This window comes from Nomascus leucogenys, unplaced genomic scaffold (genome assembly GCF_006542625.1).
Source record: "Nomascus leucogenys isolate Asia unplaced genomic scaffold, Asia_NLE_v1 Super-Scaffold_258, whole genome shotgun sequence".
In the NCBI taxonomy this organism is placed as follows: domain Eukaryota; kingdom Metazoa; phylum Chordata; class Mammalia; order Primates; family Hylobatidae; genus Nomascus; species Nomascus leucogenys.
Genome location: NW_022095769.1, coordinates 1133291 through 1153497, shown reverse-complemented (window position 1 = coordinate 1153497; position 20207 = coordinate 1133291). Strand labels below are relative to the sequence as shown.

General features: G+C 59.2%; 1 protein-coding gene across 1 annotated transcript; it reads right to left on the bottom strand.

Annotated features, from left to right (window-relative positions):
* Nucleotides 1–1488: 1488 nt before the first annotated feature.
* Nucleotides 1489–18612, bottom strand: PPP1R9B (protein phosphatase 1 regulatory subunit 9B). Its single transcript, XM_012503322.2, has 10 exons — nucleotides 16700–18612; nucleotides 12666–12798; nucleotides 11341–11461; nucleotides 9023–9127; nucleotides 7857–7992; nucleotides 7193–7345; nucleotides 7027–7080; nucleotides 3732–3961; nucleotides 3310–3406; nucleotides 1489–3140 (listed from the first exon to the last, which is right to left on the bottom strand). The coding sequence occupies exons 1-10, from the start codon at nucleotides 18068–18070 to the stop codon at nucleotides 3087–3089; spliced, it is 2454 nt and encodes an 817-aa protein (XP_012358776.2). The 5' UTR covers nucleotides 18071–18612; the 3' UTR covers nucleotides 1489–3086.
* Nucleotides 18613–20207: the final 1595 nt, after the last annotated feature.

Here is a 20207-nt window from a genome sequence, read left to right as displayed (position 1 = left end):
GGCTTGAGAAACTCACAGCAAAGCCACACACAACACCTCCAGGCACACAACACACTTGGGCTTAAATGTGAGGGGTTACTTGACCCACCGTTTGAAACATACAATGTATAGGCCCCTCACGTAACACACAGGACAGACGGGGAGTGGGGGAGAGACAGAGGGACCCTGCCCTGGATTCTTAGCCCCAATCAGCCCAGCAGAAACCCTTGAAACCTTCGTGCCTGCCTCCCCACCCAGATTAAGACTACAGATTACAGGAAGGTCACGCCACTTCACTTCTTGGCTAGGTTTCCTGAGCAGGGCCTTGGTGGCCCCAGGGTTCAGTGAGTTCTAACTCTGGAGCCATGACCTCTGACCCTGTGGTTTGGTGGTCTCTGATCTTGGGGATTAGACACCTTGATCCATCTTCAGCATCCTCAGGGCTCCCAGTGTTCCAACAATCGTCCACGTAGCAAAGATGCCTTGGGAAGAGTATTCACTATCCCCAGGTTTCCAGGCAACCCTCAGGTGGGAGGCAGGATTGGACTGGCCTGAGGTGTAGACCTAGGGTTTTTGAGGGATAGCTACGGGAAGCCAGAATTTGGCTTAGCATGAATGGGACCTGTGTGACACAGCCATCTACAAGGGATGCTTCTGGAGCAGACTGTCCCTGGGGGTGCTGGTCACTCATCTGGATGTTGTCAAGGACCCACCAAGGTGACCTTGAAGGGCCCTGAAGTTGGGACTTCATTCCTTATGGCAAAGGTGAGAATCCCCTAGTGCCACACCACTGAGTGCAAGTGCCTCCATGCTTCAGGTCTCTGACATCTGCACACCAGCACCCCGGCAAGGAAAGGCTGGTCCTGGGGCCTGCCATAAGCTGCTGCCCCATTCCCTGCTGGCTCTCACCCCTCTGGGACTTCACCAAAGCTTGTCCCTGGAACTCTGGCACCTAGACTCCCAGACCCATTAGCATTCAAGCTGGTGAGTCAGCACACAGGCCTGCCGGCCCAGCACAGGGGCTGGGGCTATTTCAGGCCACTTGGCCCGCCCCAAAGGGCAAACAGATTCTCTAGAGCCCTGGGTACAAAACTGCCAGGCAGTCACCTCCCACCCCCAGCAATCCTTTGATCCTTCACCTGCCTCACACCGGGTGCCTCCTGAGAGTGTCCCCACAGTTTAGAGGTCTTCTGGGGGAGGGACTTGGGGTTCACCTTGCTGTATTTAGCCCATCCTTTGAACTTCTTGGAGGCCCTGAAAAACGAATGCAGACTAAACGAACGCTCTAGAAACCCTCAGCCCTGCCCAGGAGGACTGGACAAAAAGCATGGGTGCTGATGGCTGGAATAGGGGCAGAGAAGCAGTTTGCCGGAACCGCGAACGGGGGGACACTGTAGGAAGTTCCTCAGGGTTAGAGGCAGCACTGATGGGAGGGGACCACCGGGGCAGCCGGCATCCTTGATCCCTGCCCACTCCCCACCCCAGTGAATCAAGAAACCAGGCAGCAAGGCTCTGGGGGCTGCCTTTATGGGGACGACCTGACAGAGGGCATGGTCCGTACAAAACCGGGAACAATACATACATATATATATATTATATACAGAGACGTGGTCCTCCCGACGGCTGGGCAGGGGTGGCCGCTGGCCCAAGCAGCCAGAAGCAGCCCCGCCCACCCGGTTCCGCCCCCTCCATCTGCCCCGGTGAAGTGCGTGAGCCCAGGACTGAGACAGCCAGCTCCTTCGGGGATGGGGACACATCTGGGGATAGGAAGGGGTGGGGACAAGAAATACTGATTGAAGTCATGGTCTATTTACAGGGGACAAGAAGCCAAAACAGATAGGATGGGTGGTCTGTTTTTAAAAAATAAACAAAAACCCAGTTAGGGCAGGGGCATGAAGTGGCAAAATGAGACGGATTTTGAAAGCGGAGGGGACCTGGGGCGGGGGGGGTCTCACCTCCCTTGGTCCAAGCCCCAATTTGGGGTTAAAGTGGGGAAACAGAGTCGATTTCACTTAGAAGGCAGGCTGCCAGCAGGGCAGCCCTGGTCTCCAAAAAGATGAGTAGTAGTAAAATTTTGCCCTCCAGTCAAAACATTGGAAAAACAGTAGGAGTTGGGGGTGGGGGTGAGGCTGACTCCCTGCAATGTCAGTAGGCTTCCAGGCATCGCCCTGGGCTGGGCAGGCAGGGCAGCACAGGATAGGACCTGGCTCTCCAGGGAGAAATGTTCCCCTTGCCTAACACTAGTGCCTCTGTAGCCAGACCCCCTTTCCTCCCTGGCATTCCCAGCCTTGACCAGGAAACCTGGACCCCAGAGAGGCCACATAACAGTTCCAAGAGGAGGTTATGGCTATTTGGCACCTGGAAGAGGGGAGGCACAAGGAGAAATTGAGGGCTGCTGCCCCAGGAAATGGGGAGCTGGGGACCAGGTATCCTGAACTCTCCCTTTTTCCCCACTCTCACTCCCCTTTTCCCGAAGGACACATGAGAAATCAGTGCAGGGCCAGGCCCAGCCTCTGGCTCTGGGGTGGACTCTATCCCCCCCAGGACAGGGAACAGAGATGGGGGAGGTGTTGAGGCAACGCCCCCACCCCCCAGGCAGGAGGGTCAGAATGCAACAGAGACGGCACAACGATGAGGGGAGAGGGAAGGGCTGAGAAGGTAGAATCTCAAGTCAAGAGGCCCAGGGGCCACCCAGGTGCCCCATGGGCAGGGAGCAGTCTCCAGTTGGCAGATGCTGGGAGAGCCCCAGCCCCGTTCCAGTCCAGAGACAAAAGCTGGAGTGTGTAAAGTCTGGCAGTTTGATCTGCAGGTGCTTGTGTCCATCGACCACCAGGCCAGCCCTCGGCAGCCCTCGGCCTCTGTGCCTCAGCCCCATGGGGCAAGAAACAGGCTGCCCTTCCAGCCACCTCTGTCTGCCCAGGCCATCTTAAGGGGGCCTATGATATGAGCCCTCTGGTCCCTGAAGCTGGGGGAGGTGGGGTGGAGGGGTGGGGGGAGTCGGGGCACCTGTCCCCAGGCTGGTAGGGGGAGGGATGGGGTGTTGAGGACAGGGGAGGGAGGACAATGGGAGGGGGGTTAATTATTGTCCAGTCAAGGAATGATTCCTGTTAAGTAGAATTGGAATTCCTCAGTGTTTGCAAGTTTCCTTCCAGTTCTGAGATCTGGAAAACAAAGGAGGGTAGGGGGTCAGGTCTGGACACCAGGCATGATCCCAGCCCCTTCCGCCCCCCTGGTGAGGACATGGCATCCCCTCCCTCCAGGACCCACAGGGTAGGGGCTTCAGTGTTGCTCCCTCCACTGGGCCCTGCCCACAGGGCGCCCCGGGCCCACCTTGTCCAGGAGCTTGTCCATCTCCTCCTTTCTAGCCAGCTCCGACTCCTCCAGAACCCGACGCTGTGCAGTCTCCTTTTTCAGGAACTCGATCTCCCTGGGCACAGGCAAGGGACAGACGGCAGGTAAGGGTGTGTGGTCTGGCTTTCATCCAGGGCGACCCAGGTCCTCAGCTCTACCTGGGCAGCTCTGCCCTTCCCTGTTCTCAGGTTGGGAGGCCCCAGGTTTTCCCAAAGCCTCTGGGGGTCTGGCTCTGTGCTGGCTCTGATGCCTGGTCATTCCGGACCGGGTGTCCCCACCATGGGGCCCTCCAACTTCTGTGCTCCTTGCCTCCCTACTCAGCTGGAGGGGTGGGGAGGGACTGCCCCCAAAAGCCTCTCAATGCTCCCTGGGCCCAGCCCGCCCAGCCCCCAGCCACATACTTCTGCTGGTAGTCCTTGATGAGGCGCTTGGCCTTGCTGTACTTGCGCTCCAGGGCCTGGTACTGCGCCTGAGTCTCCCGCAGGTGCTCGTCCACAGCCTGGCACAGGCTCTGGGCCTCACCCCAGTAGCCTTCCAGTTTCTCCATGCGCTCCTTGTTCTCCTCCACACTCTGCTCCAACTGCGCCTTCTCCACCCGCCAGCGCCCCTTCTCCTGCTCCAGGCTCTGCAGCTGAGAAAGGCATGGCTCTGGGTTGGTGGGAGCCAGCAGGAGCCAAAGGGTACCCCTATCCTAGCACTGGGGCCAGAGTCGCCAGGGGATTCCTACCGTTGTGGAGTCCATTGCACCCCAACTACTAACCCTCTTTGGCTGAGCCTGAGAACTGAAACCCAGAGAGGAAAGAAGTAGAGCTCAGCCTCATAGCTCCCACCAGACTCCCTGTCACTGCACCCCCTCGCAGGGAGGCTGGAAGGCTTCGGTTAGTCACTGATACTCTGACTTGGGGCAATGCAACTAATGTTCCAAGCCTCAGTTATCCTATCTGTAAAATGGTAGTGATATGTGCCTCCCAAGCTCACAAAAGCTCCAGTGAGACAGTATATGTGAAGTAAAAGGGCAGATGAGGGTCACCATTACTCTCTGTTCCCTCTCTGCAGCCCCAGCCCTGCTCGCCAGTCTCTGCACCTGTGGCTTCCTGAACAATCCTGGTTCTCTCCCAGCTTCCAGGTGACCCCAGCGCAGACCTCCAGTCCCCCACAGCTCAGTTCCGGATCCTCTGTTCTCTCTATACTCACTGCCCTGGGGCACTGGCCCATCTCCCACACCACCTCTGTGCACTCTGAACTACAAATCTCAAGTTCCAGCCCACCCTTGCTCCCAACTCCCAGCTTTAGTTCCCAGCTCCTCCCAGGTACCATGCCCCAGACCAGACCCCCGCAGCTGCACAAACCTATGCCTCCTTTCCTGACTTGCCCTGTCAAAAGGCACCACAACCTCACAGCCATGTTGGCACTCAGTCTCAGGCCCCTGCGAGGGATGCTGCAAACATCCCTTGCTCTCTGTCCCCCAGCCACACAGGCCTTCCTGCAGATCCTCAGACTTGCCACAGGGCCTTTGCGTGTGCTGTCCCCTCTGCCTGGAATGTCCCCCATCTACCCTCCTGCTTGCCTAGTTATTTCCCTCTAGCTCACCCTTCCGCTCTCTGCTCCGTGTGTCACTTCTCCAAAAAAGCCCCCACAGCTTCCTCCAACAGCACAGCCCTACTCCCACCTCCACCCCAATCAGGTTCCTCCTGCTTTAGCAGCTCAGTAAGCCTGTTCTCTCCTACAGAGCCCCATGCCAGTGTGTGACGACACAGTCACTGGTTTGCAGATGCCCAAGAACAACGATCAACTCTGGCTGTGCCCATCATGGTGATGGGAACAGTACTGGACATCTAGAAGGTACCCAGAGGATGTTTGTAAGTGGAATGCACTAACAGACCTTTGGCGTGCCCCTCCCTTTCATACTCTGCATACACCCCAGGAACATGGCCTGTCACTCTGACCCTGGAAATGCAGCGCTCACCTACCCTTCCTTTCCAGACCCTCTGCCTATACTCTGAGCAGTCCTGGCCTACCCCTGCCAGGACACTGTCTGGGCCCCTAACCAGTTTGCCTGCCTCCCAGCACTGCCCACTTTCATGCCCTCCCACTTTGTAGGCAGTGGCTTTCCGAAAAATCCCAATGGCCACATACCCCATGCTATCTGTAGGACCAAGGCCAGAGTCTTTAGAGGGGAGGCAGGATACTGCAAGCCAGAGCCCATCCTGGCAGTCCAGCCCTGCCTCCACCTCTCCCCGACAGGCATGCTGCCACCTCCTGACTGGCCTCCCCTCAAAGCCAGCCTCCAAGCTCCATGGAGCTCCTCTCCCTGCCAGAAATACCCCTGCTTCTGCCCCAGCCATCCAAACCCCGGCCTCCTCTCCTGCATACCCCCATGTGAGAGGGTACACACACTCCCATGTCTGCAAGACCCCTATAGATCTGTCTCTCCCCACCACAGCAGAAGCCCCATAGGTACTGGGACTCCTATAGTCTAGGTCCCAGCAGAGGCCCCATACAGATTTTTAATATGAAGTCTGTATATCTGCATGCCTGTGAGGGTGCTAGCACCTGACATGCTTGTGTAAGCATCTGTGTATACTACGTGTGTGTGTGTGTGTGTGTGTGTGTGTCACGTGTCTCCATCTGGGGTCAGCATCAGCACCTGTGTGTTGCTTGCCCAGATGAGAATGTGCATGCCCTGTGACACTCCTCCTAGACCAGGTGGTCTGATCGATGGCCATGCCTGTGTGTTTCAGAGCAGGTGGGTGCAGAGTGGGTCTGCGTATCCAGGCTGATAGCCCCGAGTGTAATGTGAAGCTCAGGTCCACTGTCTCTGTGACTGTGTCTGTGTAGAGTGGGTGTCTCTATGTGTCTGTGAGGTACTATGTGAGGGGGTCTGTGGGTACTATGTGCCTGGGGCCAGGCTGCTATGTGTCAGTGTGTGTATTTCTGGGTGGTCTGTACTTATCAATGGGCCTATATATAGCAGACATATGTGGGACAGCACAAACATAGAGAAACCTAGAGCAGAACTTAGCATGCTTCGGTATCACAGCTAATATACTGACTTTTTTTTCTTTTGAGACAGGGTCTCATTCTGTTACCCAGGCTGGTGTGGACTGCAGTGGCACAATCACGGCTCACTGCAGCCTTGACCTACCCTGGCCGAAGTGATCATCCCACCTCAGCCACCAAGTAGCTGGGATCACTGGTGTGCGCTACCACACCTGGCTAATTTTTGTATTGTTTGTAGAGATAGGTTTTCGCCATGTTGCCCAGGCTGGTCTCTAACTCCTGGCTCAAGCAGTCTGCCTTGGCCTCCCAAAGTGCTGAGATTACAGGCATGAGCCACTGCGCTCAGCCTACTTTGACTTTTTATTGAGCACCTATTATGTCAGACATTGTGCTAAAGACTTGACGTGTATTATCTCATTTAATCCTACAACGACCCTGTGGTGTTGGTGCTATTATGACCTCATTTTATGGATGAGGAGGCTGAGGCACAGAGAAGCAAGTGATGCTGGAGCAGATGGATCCAGAGCTTGAGCTCTTAATATCGTTATCTATCATATCCTCTTGCTTTAGAGCAGCCTGTTCTGTGGGTACCTGTGCCTAAGTGTCAGCATGTGCATGTGAGGGTAGGGGGACCCTGCTCCTCAACACACGCATGCACGCACGCAAACGAACACGCACATGCATACGCACCCTCACCTTTCTTTTCAGCTGCTGGATCTCTGCCTCAGTGACCGCATGCTTGATCTGGAGCTGTTGGGCAGAGGGGCAGGCACTTAGCTCCGGTAGGGTGGGGCAGGCAGTGTCGACGGCAGGAGACCTGCCTGCCTTTCCCTCCACCACTCCAGGGAGCCCCTCATCCCACCTCCTTGAACTTGTGCACCAGCTTCTCGGGCTCCATGTCCACAGGGGACAGTGCATCCTCGTTCTCCGCTAGCTCAAACACCTCGATGGCCATCTCACCACCCGGGAACGTGGGGCTCAGCTCCTCGTCCTCGTCAGTGGCATACTCTCCTGTCTGCGAAGGGAGACCGGCGACTGTGGGCCCTCCCCACCCAGCTGCCCTCAGCCCTGATGACCAGGGCTGGGACCAATTGCCCATGCCAGACAGAGAGCTACCCAGGAATGTGGTTCGTGCCTCCCACTTCAGCCTGAGGCTGGACCAGAGACACGGTTTACGTCTTCCCCCAACAGCCTGGTAGTCCCCTGATGACAGAGGGGGTCAGTTCCTCATCAGCCCGGGCCTCTGAAGAAACAGCCTGTACTATCTTTCCCCTTCTGGATCTATCTCCCTTTCAGATTAGGTCCCCCAAGACTAGGGCCTATGCTCTCCCCTCAGACTGGGGGCTCTTTCAGAGGACAGTGTATTCCTTGTCTGGCCTCTGAAGACAAAGAGTGTGACTGGAGGACAGGGAATGGCACTGTGGGCTTTTTACCAGGGCAGGGGAAGCAGTAGAGGCAGATGACTGTAATGCTTCATCTAGCCACCAGGGGGCGACCACGCGGCCAGCCAGGCAGGGACTCCCTACCTCCTCGTCATCCTCCCCATACTGGGCGTATCTCTGCTCCATCATCTCCCGCTGCCATCGCTCCTGTTCCAAAGTCTGCTGAATTAGCTGGGCCACTTCGCTCTGCTCTCCCGGCCGCTCCCGGCCAATCATAAACCTGCAGGGGCACCGGCATCATCCGCTGCCTCTGTCCTCAGCCAGGTAATGCCATCATCCTCCCTGCTGATGCTCCCCTCTCCAAACTCAGGCCCTCCCGGGGGAGGAGAGATGAGAGGGCTGAGTCCGAAGGCTGCAGTGTTAATAATGAATGGGGGAACGGGGGTCCTTATCAGGTTTCCTTCCCAAGGGAGACAGGAAGGCCCATTCACCCCTCTGGCCAGTATTGCAGGAGGGAGAATGTCAGCCCACCTCTAGGCTGGGCTGCAGGGGACATGCACTCAGGAGGCTCTTCCCCTGCCACAGGGGAGAAAATGAGGCAGGGAAAGGTGAAGATGACCCTCCCAGCAGGGATGGGCTGCGGAGGTGTTTCTTGGGTATGCTTCAAGCCTCTGAGCTTCAGGAAGGGGCGGGATGATGGCAACTGGAGATTAGGATGGAGAGGAAATAGTGGAACTTCCAGGCACCAGCCCCTCCTCCCGGTGGCCACCCACATCCTGTTTCTCTCCACCACCCTTTCCTGGGGGTAGTACCCCTCTTGCAGGGGGGCAGGGAGTGATCCCTGAATGTTAAGCCAGAGGTAGAGTGGACACAGGGAGCTTCTGATCCAGTCCCCTTGGTTACAGGCCTGGGGAGGAGTCTTCCCAGGATGACATGGGGCTGGTCGGGGTGGGGGGGATGAGGTCCCAATGAGGGGACCCCAGTATGGTTAGCATTCACCCTGGACGTCCTGGTTCTTCAGTCAGTGAGTTGGGGACAGGTAGGGGGAAGGAGAATAAGCCCTAGAGGACAGTTTGGAGGGCTGGTGGACAGTGGGCCAGGAAGGCTGAGTACTAGAGGCCAGAGAGCTGGGATGAGAAGGCAGGTGTGAGGCGAGGGACTCCAGGCACAGCAACTCCTGCACCCAAGGAGTCGGCGGAACCTCTGTGAGCTGGGGCCACCAGAACCTTAACTGGCTGTAGGCAGGTGAGCGGAGTGCCTAGATGAGGACCTCCTGCTCACTCCCACGCCCCACCCCTCTGGGTTCTCACCGCACTCGGCCCTTGGTGTTCCGGAGCACAGACGCTGCGAAGCTCTGGGTCACTCCCACCAGACTTGTTCCATCCACCTCCACCAGGAGATCATTCACCTGAATCCTAGCGGAGTGACGTTGGTTAAGGGGTCACAGGGGAACCAAGGAGCAAGGGTAGAGGTAGCCTCCTCCCATCAGAAACTCCAGGCTCCCCAGCCTAAGTACATAGTGAGAACTCATCTCTACAAACAATAAAAAAAAATTAGCTGGGCATCGTGGCACGTGCCTGTAGTCTCAGTTACTTGGGAGGATGACGTGGGAGGATCATTTGAGCCAGGGAGGTCAAGGCTGCAGTGAGCTGTGTTTGCACCACTGCACTCCAGCCTGGGCAACAGAGTAAGACCCTGCCTCAAAAAAAAAAAAAAAAAAAACCAAGAAAAGAAAACAACAAAAAACCTCACAGATACTTTGTCCTCACAGGGACCTGGTACTTTGTCTACCTGCGTACCATTCACAAGGCCAGAGGATTAAGTGTCAGCCAGGCCCACCTGTGTGGGCAGTGAGAGCCAGGCAAGCAAAGCAGACACAGGCGTCCAGGACCAGGAGACGCGGCAGGCACACTTCCTGTGACAATCACACTCTTGTCCCCTCCTCCATCATACTTGACCGAGCTCGCGGTGTGACATTCTCAGAGTTCATCTCTGCCATGCACACTGGCCAGGAGCCCCACAGCACACAAGTGACATGCCACCCTCTTATGTGTACATTTCTGCACAGAACTGAGTGCACAGATGTCCTCCCAAGTCCCCAAGACTGAATGGCACTCTCTCGAGTTCACACTGTCCCACACACACCTGATACAGGTGCACCTGCCGACACACTCCAGTTGTGTCCCCTGAAGCCCGTGTTCTCCACACAAGGGGAGGTTCAGTCCGGCCTGCCGAGGGAGATGGAGGGTGGGGGGCCTCTCAGACACCTCCCTCCTCCACTCCACCTCCCTGGGAGCTCCAGGCCTTCTCTCAGGACTCCCACACGGAAATGGAGGAAATGGCCTATTGTCAACAGCTCACCCCAACACATGCCACTCCCAGGTGGGCATAAGTGAGTGGCCACGACCACCATGCACACTCACTCCTTAGACAACCCACAGGCAACAATGGGAAAGGCTCTGGAAGTTCACATTGGGAGGGGAAGGGGTAAATGAAAGGGCATCCTGTTCCTGGCCCCTCTCCATGCCACCCGGGTCACAACAGGTAGAAGCCCCTTGACAGGGTAGCCCCATCTCTAGCAACAAGATCCCAAAGTCACCCGGCTGCCCAAGGACACCTGCTCACCTCTGTCACATGGAGGCGGTCTAGGTTTGCAGGTACCACAAGGGATCCCCAATGTCAACTCTAACTTACAGCCATCCTGGGGGATGCCCTATAGCCCTTCCTACTGCCACTCCCCACACCCCTGGAATACACAGCTAACACAGGGGTCCCTGGCTGGCACACAGCTCCAGGATGCCCTCCCTGAACCTTCTGTCCCACAGAACTCACCCCTTGCAACCACAGATGCTCAATACAGGCACACACACTCACATGCGCAAAGATAGCCTGTCTCCAGAGCCACTGCCACCAATGGGTCTAGTCACAGCCTCCAGGCCCCTGCTCTCTATGCCCCAGCTACACCTGCCTGCTCGTGGCTCCACTGCCTGGAACCTCTGCACTCACTCCCTCAGCACAGCTAACTCCTGCTCAGCCTTAGCTCTCAGCTCCAGCACTGCTTCCTCCAGGAAGCCTTCCCTAATGCTCAGAGAGGTTAAACCCTCCTGTTGTATGCCTTCACAGCAGTCTGCATTTCCCTCCATTTCACTACTTTTTGTGTGTCCACTTGTTCAATGTCTACCTCACACTACACTGCACACTTCTCAAGTGTGCCAGGCCCTCACCACTGATTCCCCACGGCCCAGCACCAGCCCAACATTGTCAGAGACTCAATGTTCAGTGAAAAAAAAGCTCAAATATACTCCATGCCTGTCTTCTCCCTACCAGGGCCCAACCCGTACTCCAGACCAGGATGCACAACACATGCCTATAGCCCCCATGGTCACCAGCCCCTCCTGGAGAACGTAAGCTCCTTGAGGGTATAGGGGCTGACCGTGCTCACTGCTGTATTTCTGGGGCCTGGAATAGCACCTGGCATGGCAGTGCTCCCCGAACATCTCAGCTGCACACACAGCACGCAAGTCTCCCAGGGAATGCCCGCCCCACCCCCTGCTCAGTGGCCCACCCCACCAAGGATGGCCGGTTAGAGAGGGAAAAAGGGTCAGGCCAGACTGGGGAGGATTGGTACCTGCCATCCCGATGGGCCGCACCACCCTCCGTCACGGTCTTGACAAAGATACCCAGCTTCTCCAGGCCCATATCCGCCCCGGCGCCCATGCCGATGATGCTGATGCCCAGGCCCTCGGAGTCTGTGGAACAGAGAGTGGTGAGATGGCAGGGCTTGTAGGGGACAGACAAGAGACTCTCCACCCCGAATTCCAGGGCACAGCCCCCCACATCAGGAAGCAGTCCCCATTAGGGGATGTCTCACAACTGAAGAAGGGGCATGGTTCTGTCCACCTTCTTTGCCAAGTCAACTAGGATGGCTCCTGAGCCGCTCCCTGCCCTTTGTCCCTTCCAAAGAACCAACGGGCAGAAGAGTGTGCCAAGGGTGGCACAGGCAGGCAAGACTGTTGCATATGCAGACCAGGGCGTGTGGCCGGGATGGGGGTGGCCAGGATGGGACTCAGCCCTAAGCCTTTGGTCCTCTCCCTCTCAACCAGTCTCATCTGTACAGCTTCAAGGACCAAAGATCTCCAGATTTTCTCTCCCCTGAGGTCCATTCCCCTATCCACACCTGCCCCTGCCTGACTCACGGGCCTCTGATGTCCCAACTAACGACCTTCCCCCACAAACACTCCGTCATTGGGGATGGTACCACTACCTGCCACCTACCAGACCTGGGAGGCACCTGGATTCCTCCCTCCCACTCACAGCCTCCACCTGAGCCAAATGACCCCCAGATCCTGTGGATTCTACCCCTGGAGATCTTTCCAGTCCACCCACACCCGCTCTGCCATCTTCCTGTCCACACCACAATGGCCTTTCTCCATCCACTTGTGACCCCCTCCCTACATCACAGCCTGGCGTGGTCTTTCTAGACCTTTCCTGTGCTTCGAAATGGCTCCTAATCCATCTTAGCAAAAGACCACGTGGTCTGCAAGGCCTCATTTGCATGCCCTTCTTGCCCTCCCTGTGAAAATGCAGCCAAGCCCCTTTCCTGCCTACTCCCCTAATTCCTCCTCACCAGAGTGCAACTCAAGCCTCACTTCCCTGGGGAATGCCCCCAAGCACAGTCTGGTTAGGTCACCTGTTAAACGCTTTTACAGCGGCCCCTCCTTACCTTCCCCAGCCCCTATTCCAGCGCTTAAGGATGAGATTAGATGTGACTGTGCCTTCCATGTCTGCCTCCCCCATCCATCTCTCCAGGAGCCCATCACTGTGTCCCCAACACAGAGCCCAAGACCTAGCACACAGTACCCTACAGAGAGCACAGGGCAGGAGCTGGTGCCAGAGATGAGACCCGGGTCAACCCCAGCTGTGCCCAAGTGACCTGGTCTCCTGGCCTCTCACCCTTCTCCAGCTCCACAGGGAACAGCTCCAACCTCTCTACCCGCTTCTCCAGCTCGTACTCAGCAGAGGCCGCCATGGGATCCACATCCTCATTGCGACGATCGTAATCCTCATTGGAGTAAGTGCTGAACACCTGGGGAGGGAGGCAGCTGGTCAGAGAGGCCGGCAGGAGGACAAGGGCAGAACTGGCATGAGGAGGCCGAGGAGGCAGGCCGAGTTACCCACCCCATGCCTCCCTATGACAGCCCTGAGATGAGGCCTCACCCGGCCCCCTGAGACCCCAGCTCTGAGCAAAACAAAGGCCCTTATAGTTCTGGAGCCCAGGGTCAAGACAGAAAGGGACCCAGCCTTGGCAGACCCGCACTGCTATTCTCTCTGCAGCTCCAACCAGCGTGAGCATGGTCTGCCATAGGCATGGAAGGGGAATCCTGGAGAAATGTCCAACTCAGGAACCGAGACACCCAGATAGAGGGAAAGTGAGAGATAGGACCCAGAGAGCCAGACAGGCAAGAGGGGACACAAAGACAGACACAGAGAGGAAGGAACAGGCTGAGCAGAAGAGGGGAAGAGGAGGAGGGGAGAGAGGATGGAGAAGATGCTGGAGAATGCCAGATGGGGAGAGAGGGGGGAGCGGGTGTGAGACAGCAGAGGGGGAGGGGAGCAGGAGGGGTGGAAGGGGAGAGGTACCCAGGACTGGCTCTGACTTGCCGCTCAAGTGGATGTTGGAGCAGGGGAGGGGAGCAGGAAAAGACCACCTCTATCCCCGTGGAGAAGAGGCAGGCCCTACACCCCCAGGAGCCCCTCGGGTGGCAAGAGCAGGGGAAAAAGCTGGGCCCTGTGGCCTTCCCTGCACACCCAGGCCGCTCTCCCTCCACAACTGCAGCTCTCTAAGTTACGCCCCCTGTCCACGTGCTAGGGGGCCCAGGAGACTGAGGAGGGGACAGCCTCTGACACTGCCCACAGCGAACTCAGGCGCCATGGGGCTCCGAGGCCAGCCCTGCCTTGGCATCTCCTGTACCCCTCTGTTGTCTCTCTCCCATGTCTCTCAGCAAAAAGAGGAATTCCTCAGCTCTGACCCTCTCAGAAGGACAGAGAAGGTGGGGCTGGGCTCTGTGGGAATGTCTAATTCTGGGCCCAGGCAGGGGTGCCCCCAGTGGGAGGTTAATGAGCACCATTTGGGGTACCATGACATGCTCAAGCTTCATCGCCTGCAGTGACAGGTTGGCACCACTTGGAGCCAGGCGGGGGCGGGGAGGGATGGGGAACAGCTCTATCAGTTGGCTGAGTCTGAGCCACGAGGAGTCAGACGAGGACCCCATCTCCCCCAAGGGCCCTTGTCAGGGCCCTGTCTCCTCCAGGAGCAGACCTTGTGGGCACCCTGGCGGGCAGCAGCACTCTTGTGTCCCAGCCTTTGTCTGGGTTTGCTTCGTATCGTCCCCACCCCCTACCAGAGAGGCTTGCTGCCACAGTGTGAGAGGGAGGGGGTACTCATAGGACTAGAAGGCTTAGGTGGGAGGGACCCCTCTGGTCACTTAGCTCAATGCCCTCAATTTCACAGCATCAGAGAAACTCTGGCTCCAAACCTTAAAGCTCATCTGTCCACTGCACCCCTTGAACAAACAGGCTGCCTACCTTGCACACATAGTCCAGGGCACCAGGCCCACTGCCCAAGGTCACAGGGGTTAAACTGTGGCCAGGCAGGATGAGACTGCACCCAGCTGGGACAGGTGGGTGGGTCACTGGTGACTTTGTTTCCACTGCACACATGCCCCAGGCTCTGGGACAGGGCTGGTGTGAGCCTGGACTCAGCAGTGGGATTTGGCCCACTTTGCACTGGAGTCCCCTGACTCTCACCCTCTGCTCTAGGAGACAGGGTCCCTTCATCATTCAGTCTCTACAGTCTCCTGGGTCAACCAAACCCCTCCCTGACACACATGGACACACACGGCCACTGTGACCTCCAAAACACATCCTCACAGCCTGTCCTGGGCTGCACCCTGCCCTCTTCTCTCAGCCTATCAAATCCATTCCCTTTCTGGTCCTGCCCCCTGCAGGAATCCCAGGCCTGGGCTCAGAGGTCCCAGACCACCTCCTACCCCTCCTTGGGCTGCCCACCATGATATGCCGGTCTAGCAGAGGGCCCTAGGGGAGGTCCCACCTCCCCGAGGCCAAGCTGGAATTGGGTTCTCTGCCCTCAGCAGAGGCCTCCACCTCCAGAAGGGCAACAATTGGGTCATCCGTGGGGCCCGGTACCCTGGACTTAGCATCAAGGCAGGGGCAGGAAGAAGAAAAAGTGGGGCCCCTGTGCCAGGGTGGGGAGGAGGAAATCCCCAGTGAGGCTGAAAGCCAGCCACACGGGGCCCGCCACACACCCTGGCTCTCACACAGGGCGGGCCAGCACCAAAGTCACCAGGGAGCCGGGAAGCACTGCTCCAAATCATGTGCTATTTTTTACCGAAAAATCAGGGTAAGGCGTCAAATATAGACAGTCAGGGGCCCAGACCAAACTCCATCTCTGAGGGCATCGGACTGCTCGGAAAATTAGTGGGGGTGGGGTGGGGGGATCCAGACTCTGCTTCAGAGTCCCAAGAAACACTACAGTCCCCCCATTCCCTTCAGAACCCCCCTGCCTTCAGGAGGGGAAAGGGGTTGCGAGAGGACCCCCCCAGGTCCCAGCCCAGGGGAGGGGCTGGCCTGAGAGCCACTCACTTTTAACCTTTCAGGCCTCTTGCTGGGGTGGGAGATGGGAGGGGGGCAGAGGCTGATATTCTGGGCGAGTGAGAGGAAAGTTGGGAAGCTTCAGAGTCCAGGAGTAGTTATGGAAACGACAAGCAAACAGATGGTGCTTTGGCTAGGGAAGGGTAAAGGCAGGACAGGGTCCAGGCCAAGGAGAGTCCAGGGACCTGGACACTTCCATGGGGCGGACCTGGGGCCGGGTGCAGCTGAGCCTGGGGCGGTGAGAAAGAACCCTGCAGGCTGAATGTGCTAGCCAAGAGTGGAGGGTGGTGGGAAGTGGGGGGAGGGGTGGCCTGGGGTTTTTGATTCCCCCCCAGGGGATGTTCCCTCCCCATCAGCGCTGTTCTGAGGATCTCAAAGCTCTGGCACAACCCACAACCCAACCACCAATAGTGGCGGTGGGGATGAGACTCCCAAAAGGGGCAGCTCCCATCCCTCTTTCAGGGCTCCCAGAGAATGTGGCAAGAACACTTGGGGACTGCCAAGGCCAAGGGAGTCTGTCCTATTGAGCAGCCAAGAGTAAAGGCATGCCCACTACTGCCAGGCACCCAGGGGGATCCCAGCCCCACCCCCTCCTCCTCCATGCCTGCACAAGGCCTCTCCCCATCAAGGACCACACAAAGTGCCCCTCCCTGTGCAACCAGGACCGGGCAGCTGGCCTGCAGGGACCCCCAGGGAACACGGCGCCAGCCAGTCACATGGCCACAAACCAGCTCACCCTCACGATCTGCTTCCCTCTTTCACTTCTGCAAAGTTGGGGTGGGGGTACAAACAGAATGGAGGAAGGGCTGCGGTCCCCTGCAGCTTCGTTTCGAGAAGTTCCTGGCTTTCCCCTTTCTCACCCCATCTAGCTCCCATACAGGGGGAAAGCACCCCGGCCCCCTCTCTACCCAGTGAAGGGTAAATGTCTCTCCTGAAGACACACACACCCCTTCACACTACCCAAACCCCAGCCTCTGGCAGCCTCTGGAGGAAGGAATGTCTGGGTGAGGAAGGGAAAGCAGGTGTCCCAGGACCCGCGTGGGGCAGGGCGGGTTCCGCGGAGCGGCGGGGCGGGGCAGCAGGCGGAGGAACCTGAGGGCAGGTCGGGGCAGGCCACCCTCCTCGCACACCTGAAAATCCCTCTCTGACAAACAGCTGGAACTCCCCCACGCCCCCCTGAGGGTGGGAACTTCTGGGAAGGGGGCTGGGTGGCAGGGGCTGACTCAGCCTGCCAAACCCGGCTGGCTGGCGAGCCGGGGGCGGCCGCGTGCACGTGGCAGGGGCGGCGCGGGGGCAGGGCGGGGGGGCTCACTTACTTGGATGGGCGCCGTGCTGAAATGGATCTTCCGGCTCGGGGCTGGGTCCTCCTCCTCCGACAGCCCCGGGATCTCCACGCACCCCGACTCGGGCTCGTAGGGGGGCTCCCCATCCTCCTCGTCTTCTTCGTCGTCCTCCTCTAGGGCACTGCCCGCAGAGTCCTCCCCGAGCCCACTGTAGGCGCTCACGTCCACCAAGTCCGCCTCCGAGAAGTCCTCCTTCTTGGATTCATCTACCTCCTCAGGGGCCACGTCCGGGGCCCGGCCATTGCCCACCCCCCTCTCTGGCGGCGCTACCGCCGCCGCCTCCTTCTCTGGGGCCGCTTGGGCCTTTGGCTCCTCCGGCGCGGGGCTGGCTGCGGTTGCCACGGTGCTGCCATTCTCCAGGGCCGCGTGGACCGTAACCTCGGCCTGGATCACCTCCCCGGGCGCCGACTCGGCCTCCGACTCCCCGCTCTCCTCCACCTCCACCGGCTTAATCTTGCGCACCTCCCGGGGCTTGGGGGGCGGCCGGGCAGGGGCCACTCGGTGCTGCGGGGGCTGCTGCCCTACGGGGCAGCGCTCTTTCTCGGCCGGGGCATCCCCCGACGGGGCGGGCGGCGGCGGCGGCGGGGGCTGGAACACCCGGGACCGCTTGCTGACCAGCTTCGAATTGACCTGGGGAACCCCTGCGGCCCTGGGGAGCCCGGGCCCGCGGTGGAGCCCGGTCCTCGAGTCGGCCTTCTCGAAGACGGCGCTGAGCTGGCTGACCGTGGGGGACACGGCGTCAGCGTCCAGCTTGTCCAGCGCCTCGGTGCTGCCGTTGAAGCGCACCACGACGTCCAGCTTCCGGTCCTGCAGGCCGGCGCGCTCCTGCCTCAGCAGCCGCCGCGCCGCGGCCTCCTTGTCGCCGCCTGCGGCCGTTGGGGCGCTCCGTTCGAACAGCTTCCGTGTCTCCTGCAGCCGGGACGGCGGGTGCGGCGGCGGCGCAGGCTGCGCGGAGGGCGCGGGCTTGGAGTCGAAGCGGCTCACGCGCTCCGACACGCTGGTGCCCAGCTTCAGCAGGGCGCTGTGGTCCACGTTCTCGTTCAGGCTGCTGGCCCGGGGCAGCGACAGGCGCACGCCGCGCTCGGACGCCCGCGGGGCCTCGGCCAGGCCCGCGCCGCCGCCCGCCTCGCCCGAGGGCCCCGCCGTCGTGCCCATCTGCAGGAACATACTTTTGATGCGGTGGACGTTGGAGCCATATTTCTTGTGGTGGGCCCCCTTGGGTGCCTCGTCGGGCCCGGGCGCGTCGGGCGGCTTCAGCGCCTGGATGCCCGCCTCGTAGGCGCTGCGGTGCGGGGAGGCGCTCCGGAGGGGACCCCCAGGCCCCCGTGGCTCCGTCTTCATCATGGTGGGGGGAGCCGGGTTCACATCCCCCTGCTCCCCGCTCCCCCGCTTCAACAGGCGGCTGGCCAAGTCGGGACCACCGCCCCCTCCCCCGATAAAAGAAACCCCAGAAGGCCTTTTCTACGGTCCCCCCAAAACCAAGCTGCCAAAAACAGTTAATCCCGCTTTAAAAAAAAAAAAATGAAAAAAAAAATCTCCAAGCGCCCTGTGTGTGGGTCGCCTCCCCCAATCAAGCTGCTGAAGACAGCCAGCCCCGCTTCAAAAGCCCGAGCGGCCTGGTACGGTCGCCCCCACCCAAATTAGCAAAGCGGCGGCTGGGGCCGGTGGGAGCGCGCGCCCTGCCCGCGAAGCAGCCGCGGTGTCGCCGGCTCACATCGTCCGAGGCGGTGTCAGCGGGACTGGCAGCCCGGGCGTCCCCCAGTCCGGCCAGAGGCCTCGGCTCTCGGGGGGCCCGGCACCCCAACGCCCATGGCTGCTCCGCCGGCCCGGGCTGCTCCGCCGGCCCGGGCCGCTCCGCCGCCGCGCCTCCCTCCCTCCCTCCCTCCCCCCCGTGCCCCGAGCCTCGGTCTTTCTCTGGCTCTGCCCGAGCGGCGGCTGCCGGAGACCGAGCGGCTGCCCTTCTCGCAGCCGCCGCTGGGGGACTGGCACCTCTGGGTCCTAAAGGGATCGGATTTCCGGGGCCGGAGCCTGTGAGCCCTCCCCTTCCCCTCCACCCGAACGGATCCCCTCCCCTCCCCAGCCCTCGCGGAGAGCCTTCCGCTGCCCTCGGACGTTGGCCAGCACTCTTCAACCTGTTTCCATCACAACCTCTGATTGCGGCTTATCACAACCTACAGAACCGCACCGCCATGAAATATTGAGGGGAGGCAGTACATCCACGATGGTCTCAGTGGGAGGGGAGGGGATTTGTAGGGAGGAGCAGAGGTTCATTCTTCAGGGTCCTCGGAGCTAGCTCTTCGGTGTGCTTCAAGGCTTTAGCATCAGAATCGCTGGGCACTTGGTAAAAATACAGATTTCTGGGCTCTCTCTCGAACCTTGTGAAGGAGAATCTCAGAGGCTGAACCCAGGAATCTGCATTTTAACACTTCACTACAGGCAATCTTTGGCACCCTTGGAGGTGTGAAACCTTGGCCCAGCGCTGGTGACCTTTCGATGGTGGGGGAGGGGTGGTGAAGAAAGGAGGTGGACCCCGTCATCCAAGTAGCAGGGGTTCACCAAAACTGCCCTTTAGAAGTCTGGAAAGGATGTCCTGTCGCCTGTCTGCTGTGCACCCGTCTTCAGGCCCCTGCCCTGGCACTCCTGCCTCTCAAACCGGAAGGAAGGGTTTGGGAGCAGGAATTCTACAGGCCTGGGGCCAAAGTTTCCCCAGTGAGAGCTCTAACTTGGGTCTCTGATTTAAAGGATCCTGGCCACTGTGTTCCGGTGGGGGTGGGGGGGTGGGGAGGGTGACAGTGACCTACACATCCCCTGTCCTGGCAACCCAGAAAGCTGTTTGATGCTCTCTGCACCCCCCGCATACAAAGCTAGGGTGTTGGCGCTGCCTGGGCCCTGGGTGTGAGAGTCCGCCCTCTGGACAGGTCCAGGTGAGCTGGTTCAGTCCATACATCCCAGAAACTGGTGAACACAATGGGCCCTAGGACCCAGAGAACAACTCAGGCACAAAGCCTCCCCCCACTCCCAGCTGCTTCCTGCATCTCAGGCCTTTCTGCGGCCTCTGCCTCCTCCCCCGCCCTCTTCCCCTCCATCCTCTTCCTCCTTTTCCTAATCTCCCACTCTCTCCCCGCTGGCCTGGAAGGGCTGGCAAAGGGAGCCCTCCTACCACTCCACTGCAGGGGTGTGTGTGGGTTTTGTGGGATATTAACGCGTTACCATGTGCAAAAGAGCTTAGAGTACAGCATGGGGGATGGGGTGTGGGGAAGCCGCCTGGGAACCCTGGATATTGGGATCGGGAGGGGCCAGGAACCGCAGGACTGATCCTGAGGCTGGTGCTAAGGAGGAGGGAAGATCTAGGTTGTGAGCTGGAGCCGGAAGTGAACCCAGACCTCACACTTTCCAAATGCCACCTGCATCTTTGCCCAGCTGCCCAGGAAACTTACCCCTCCCCAGTTTTGCACTTTGGGATGGTGCAGGGTGAAGAAGC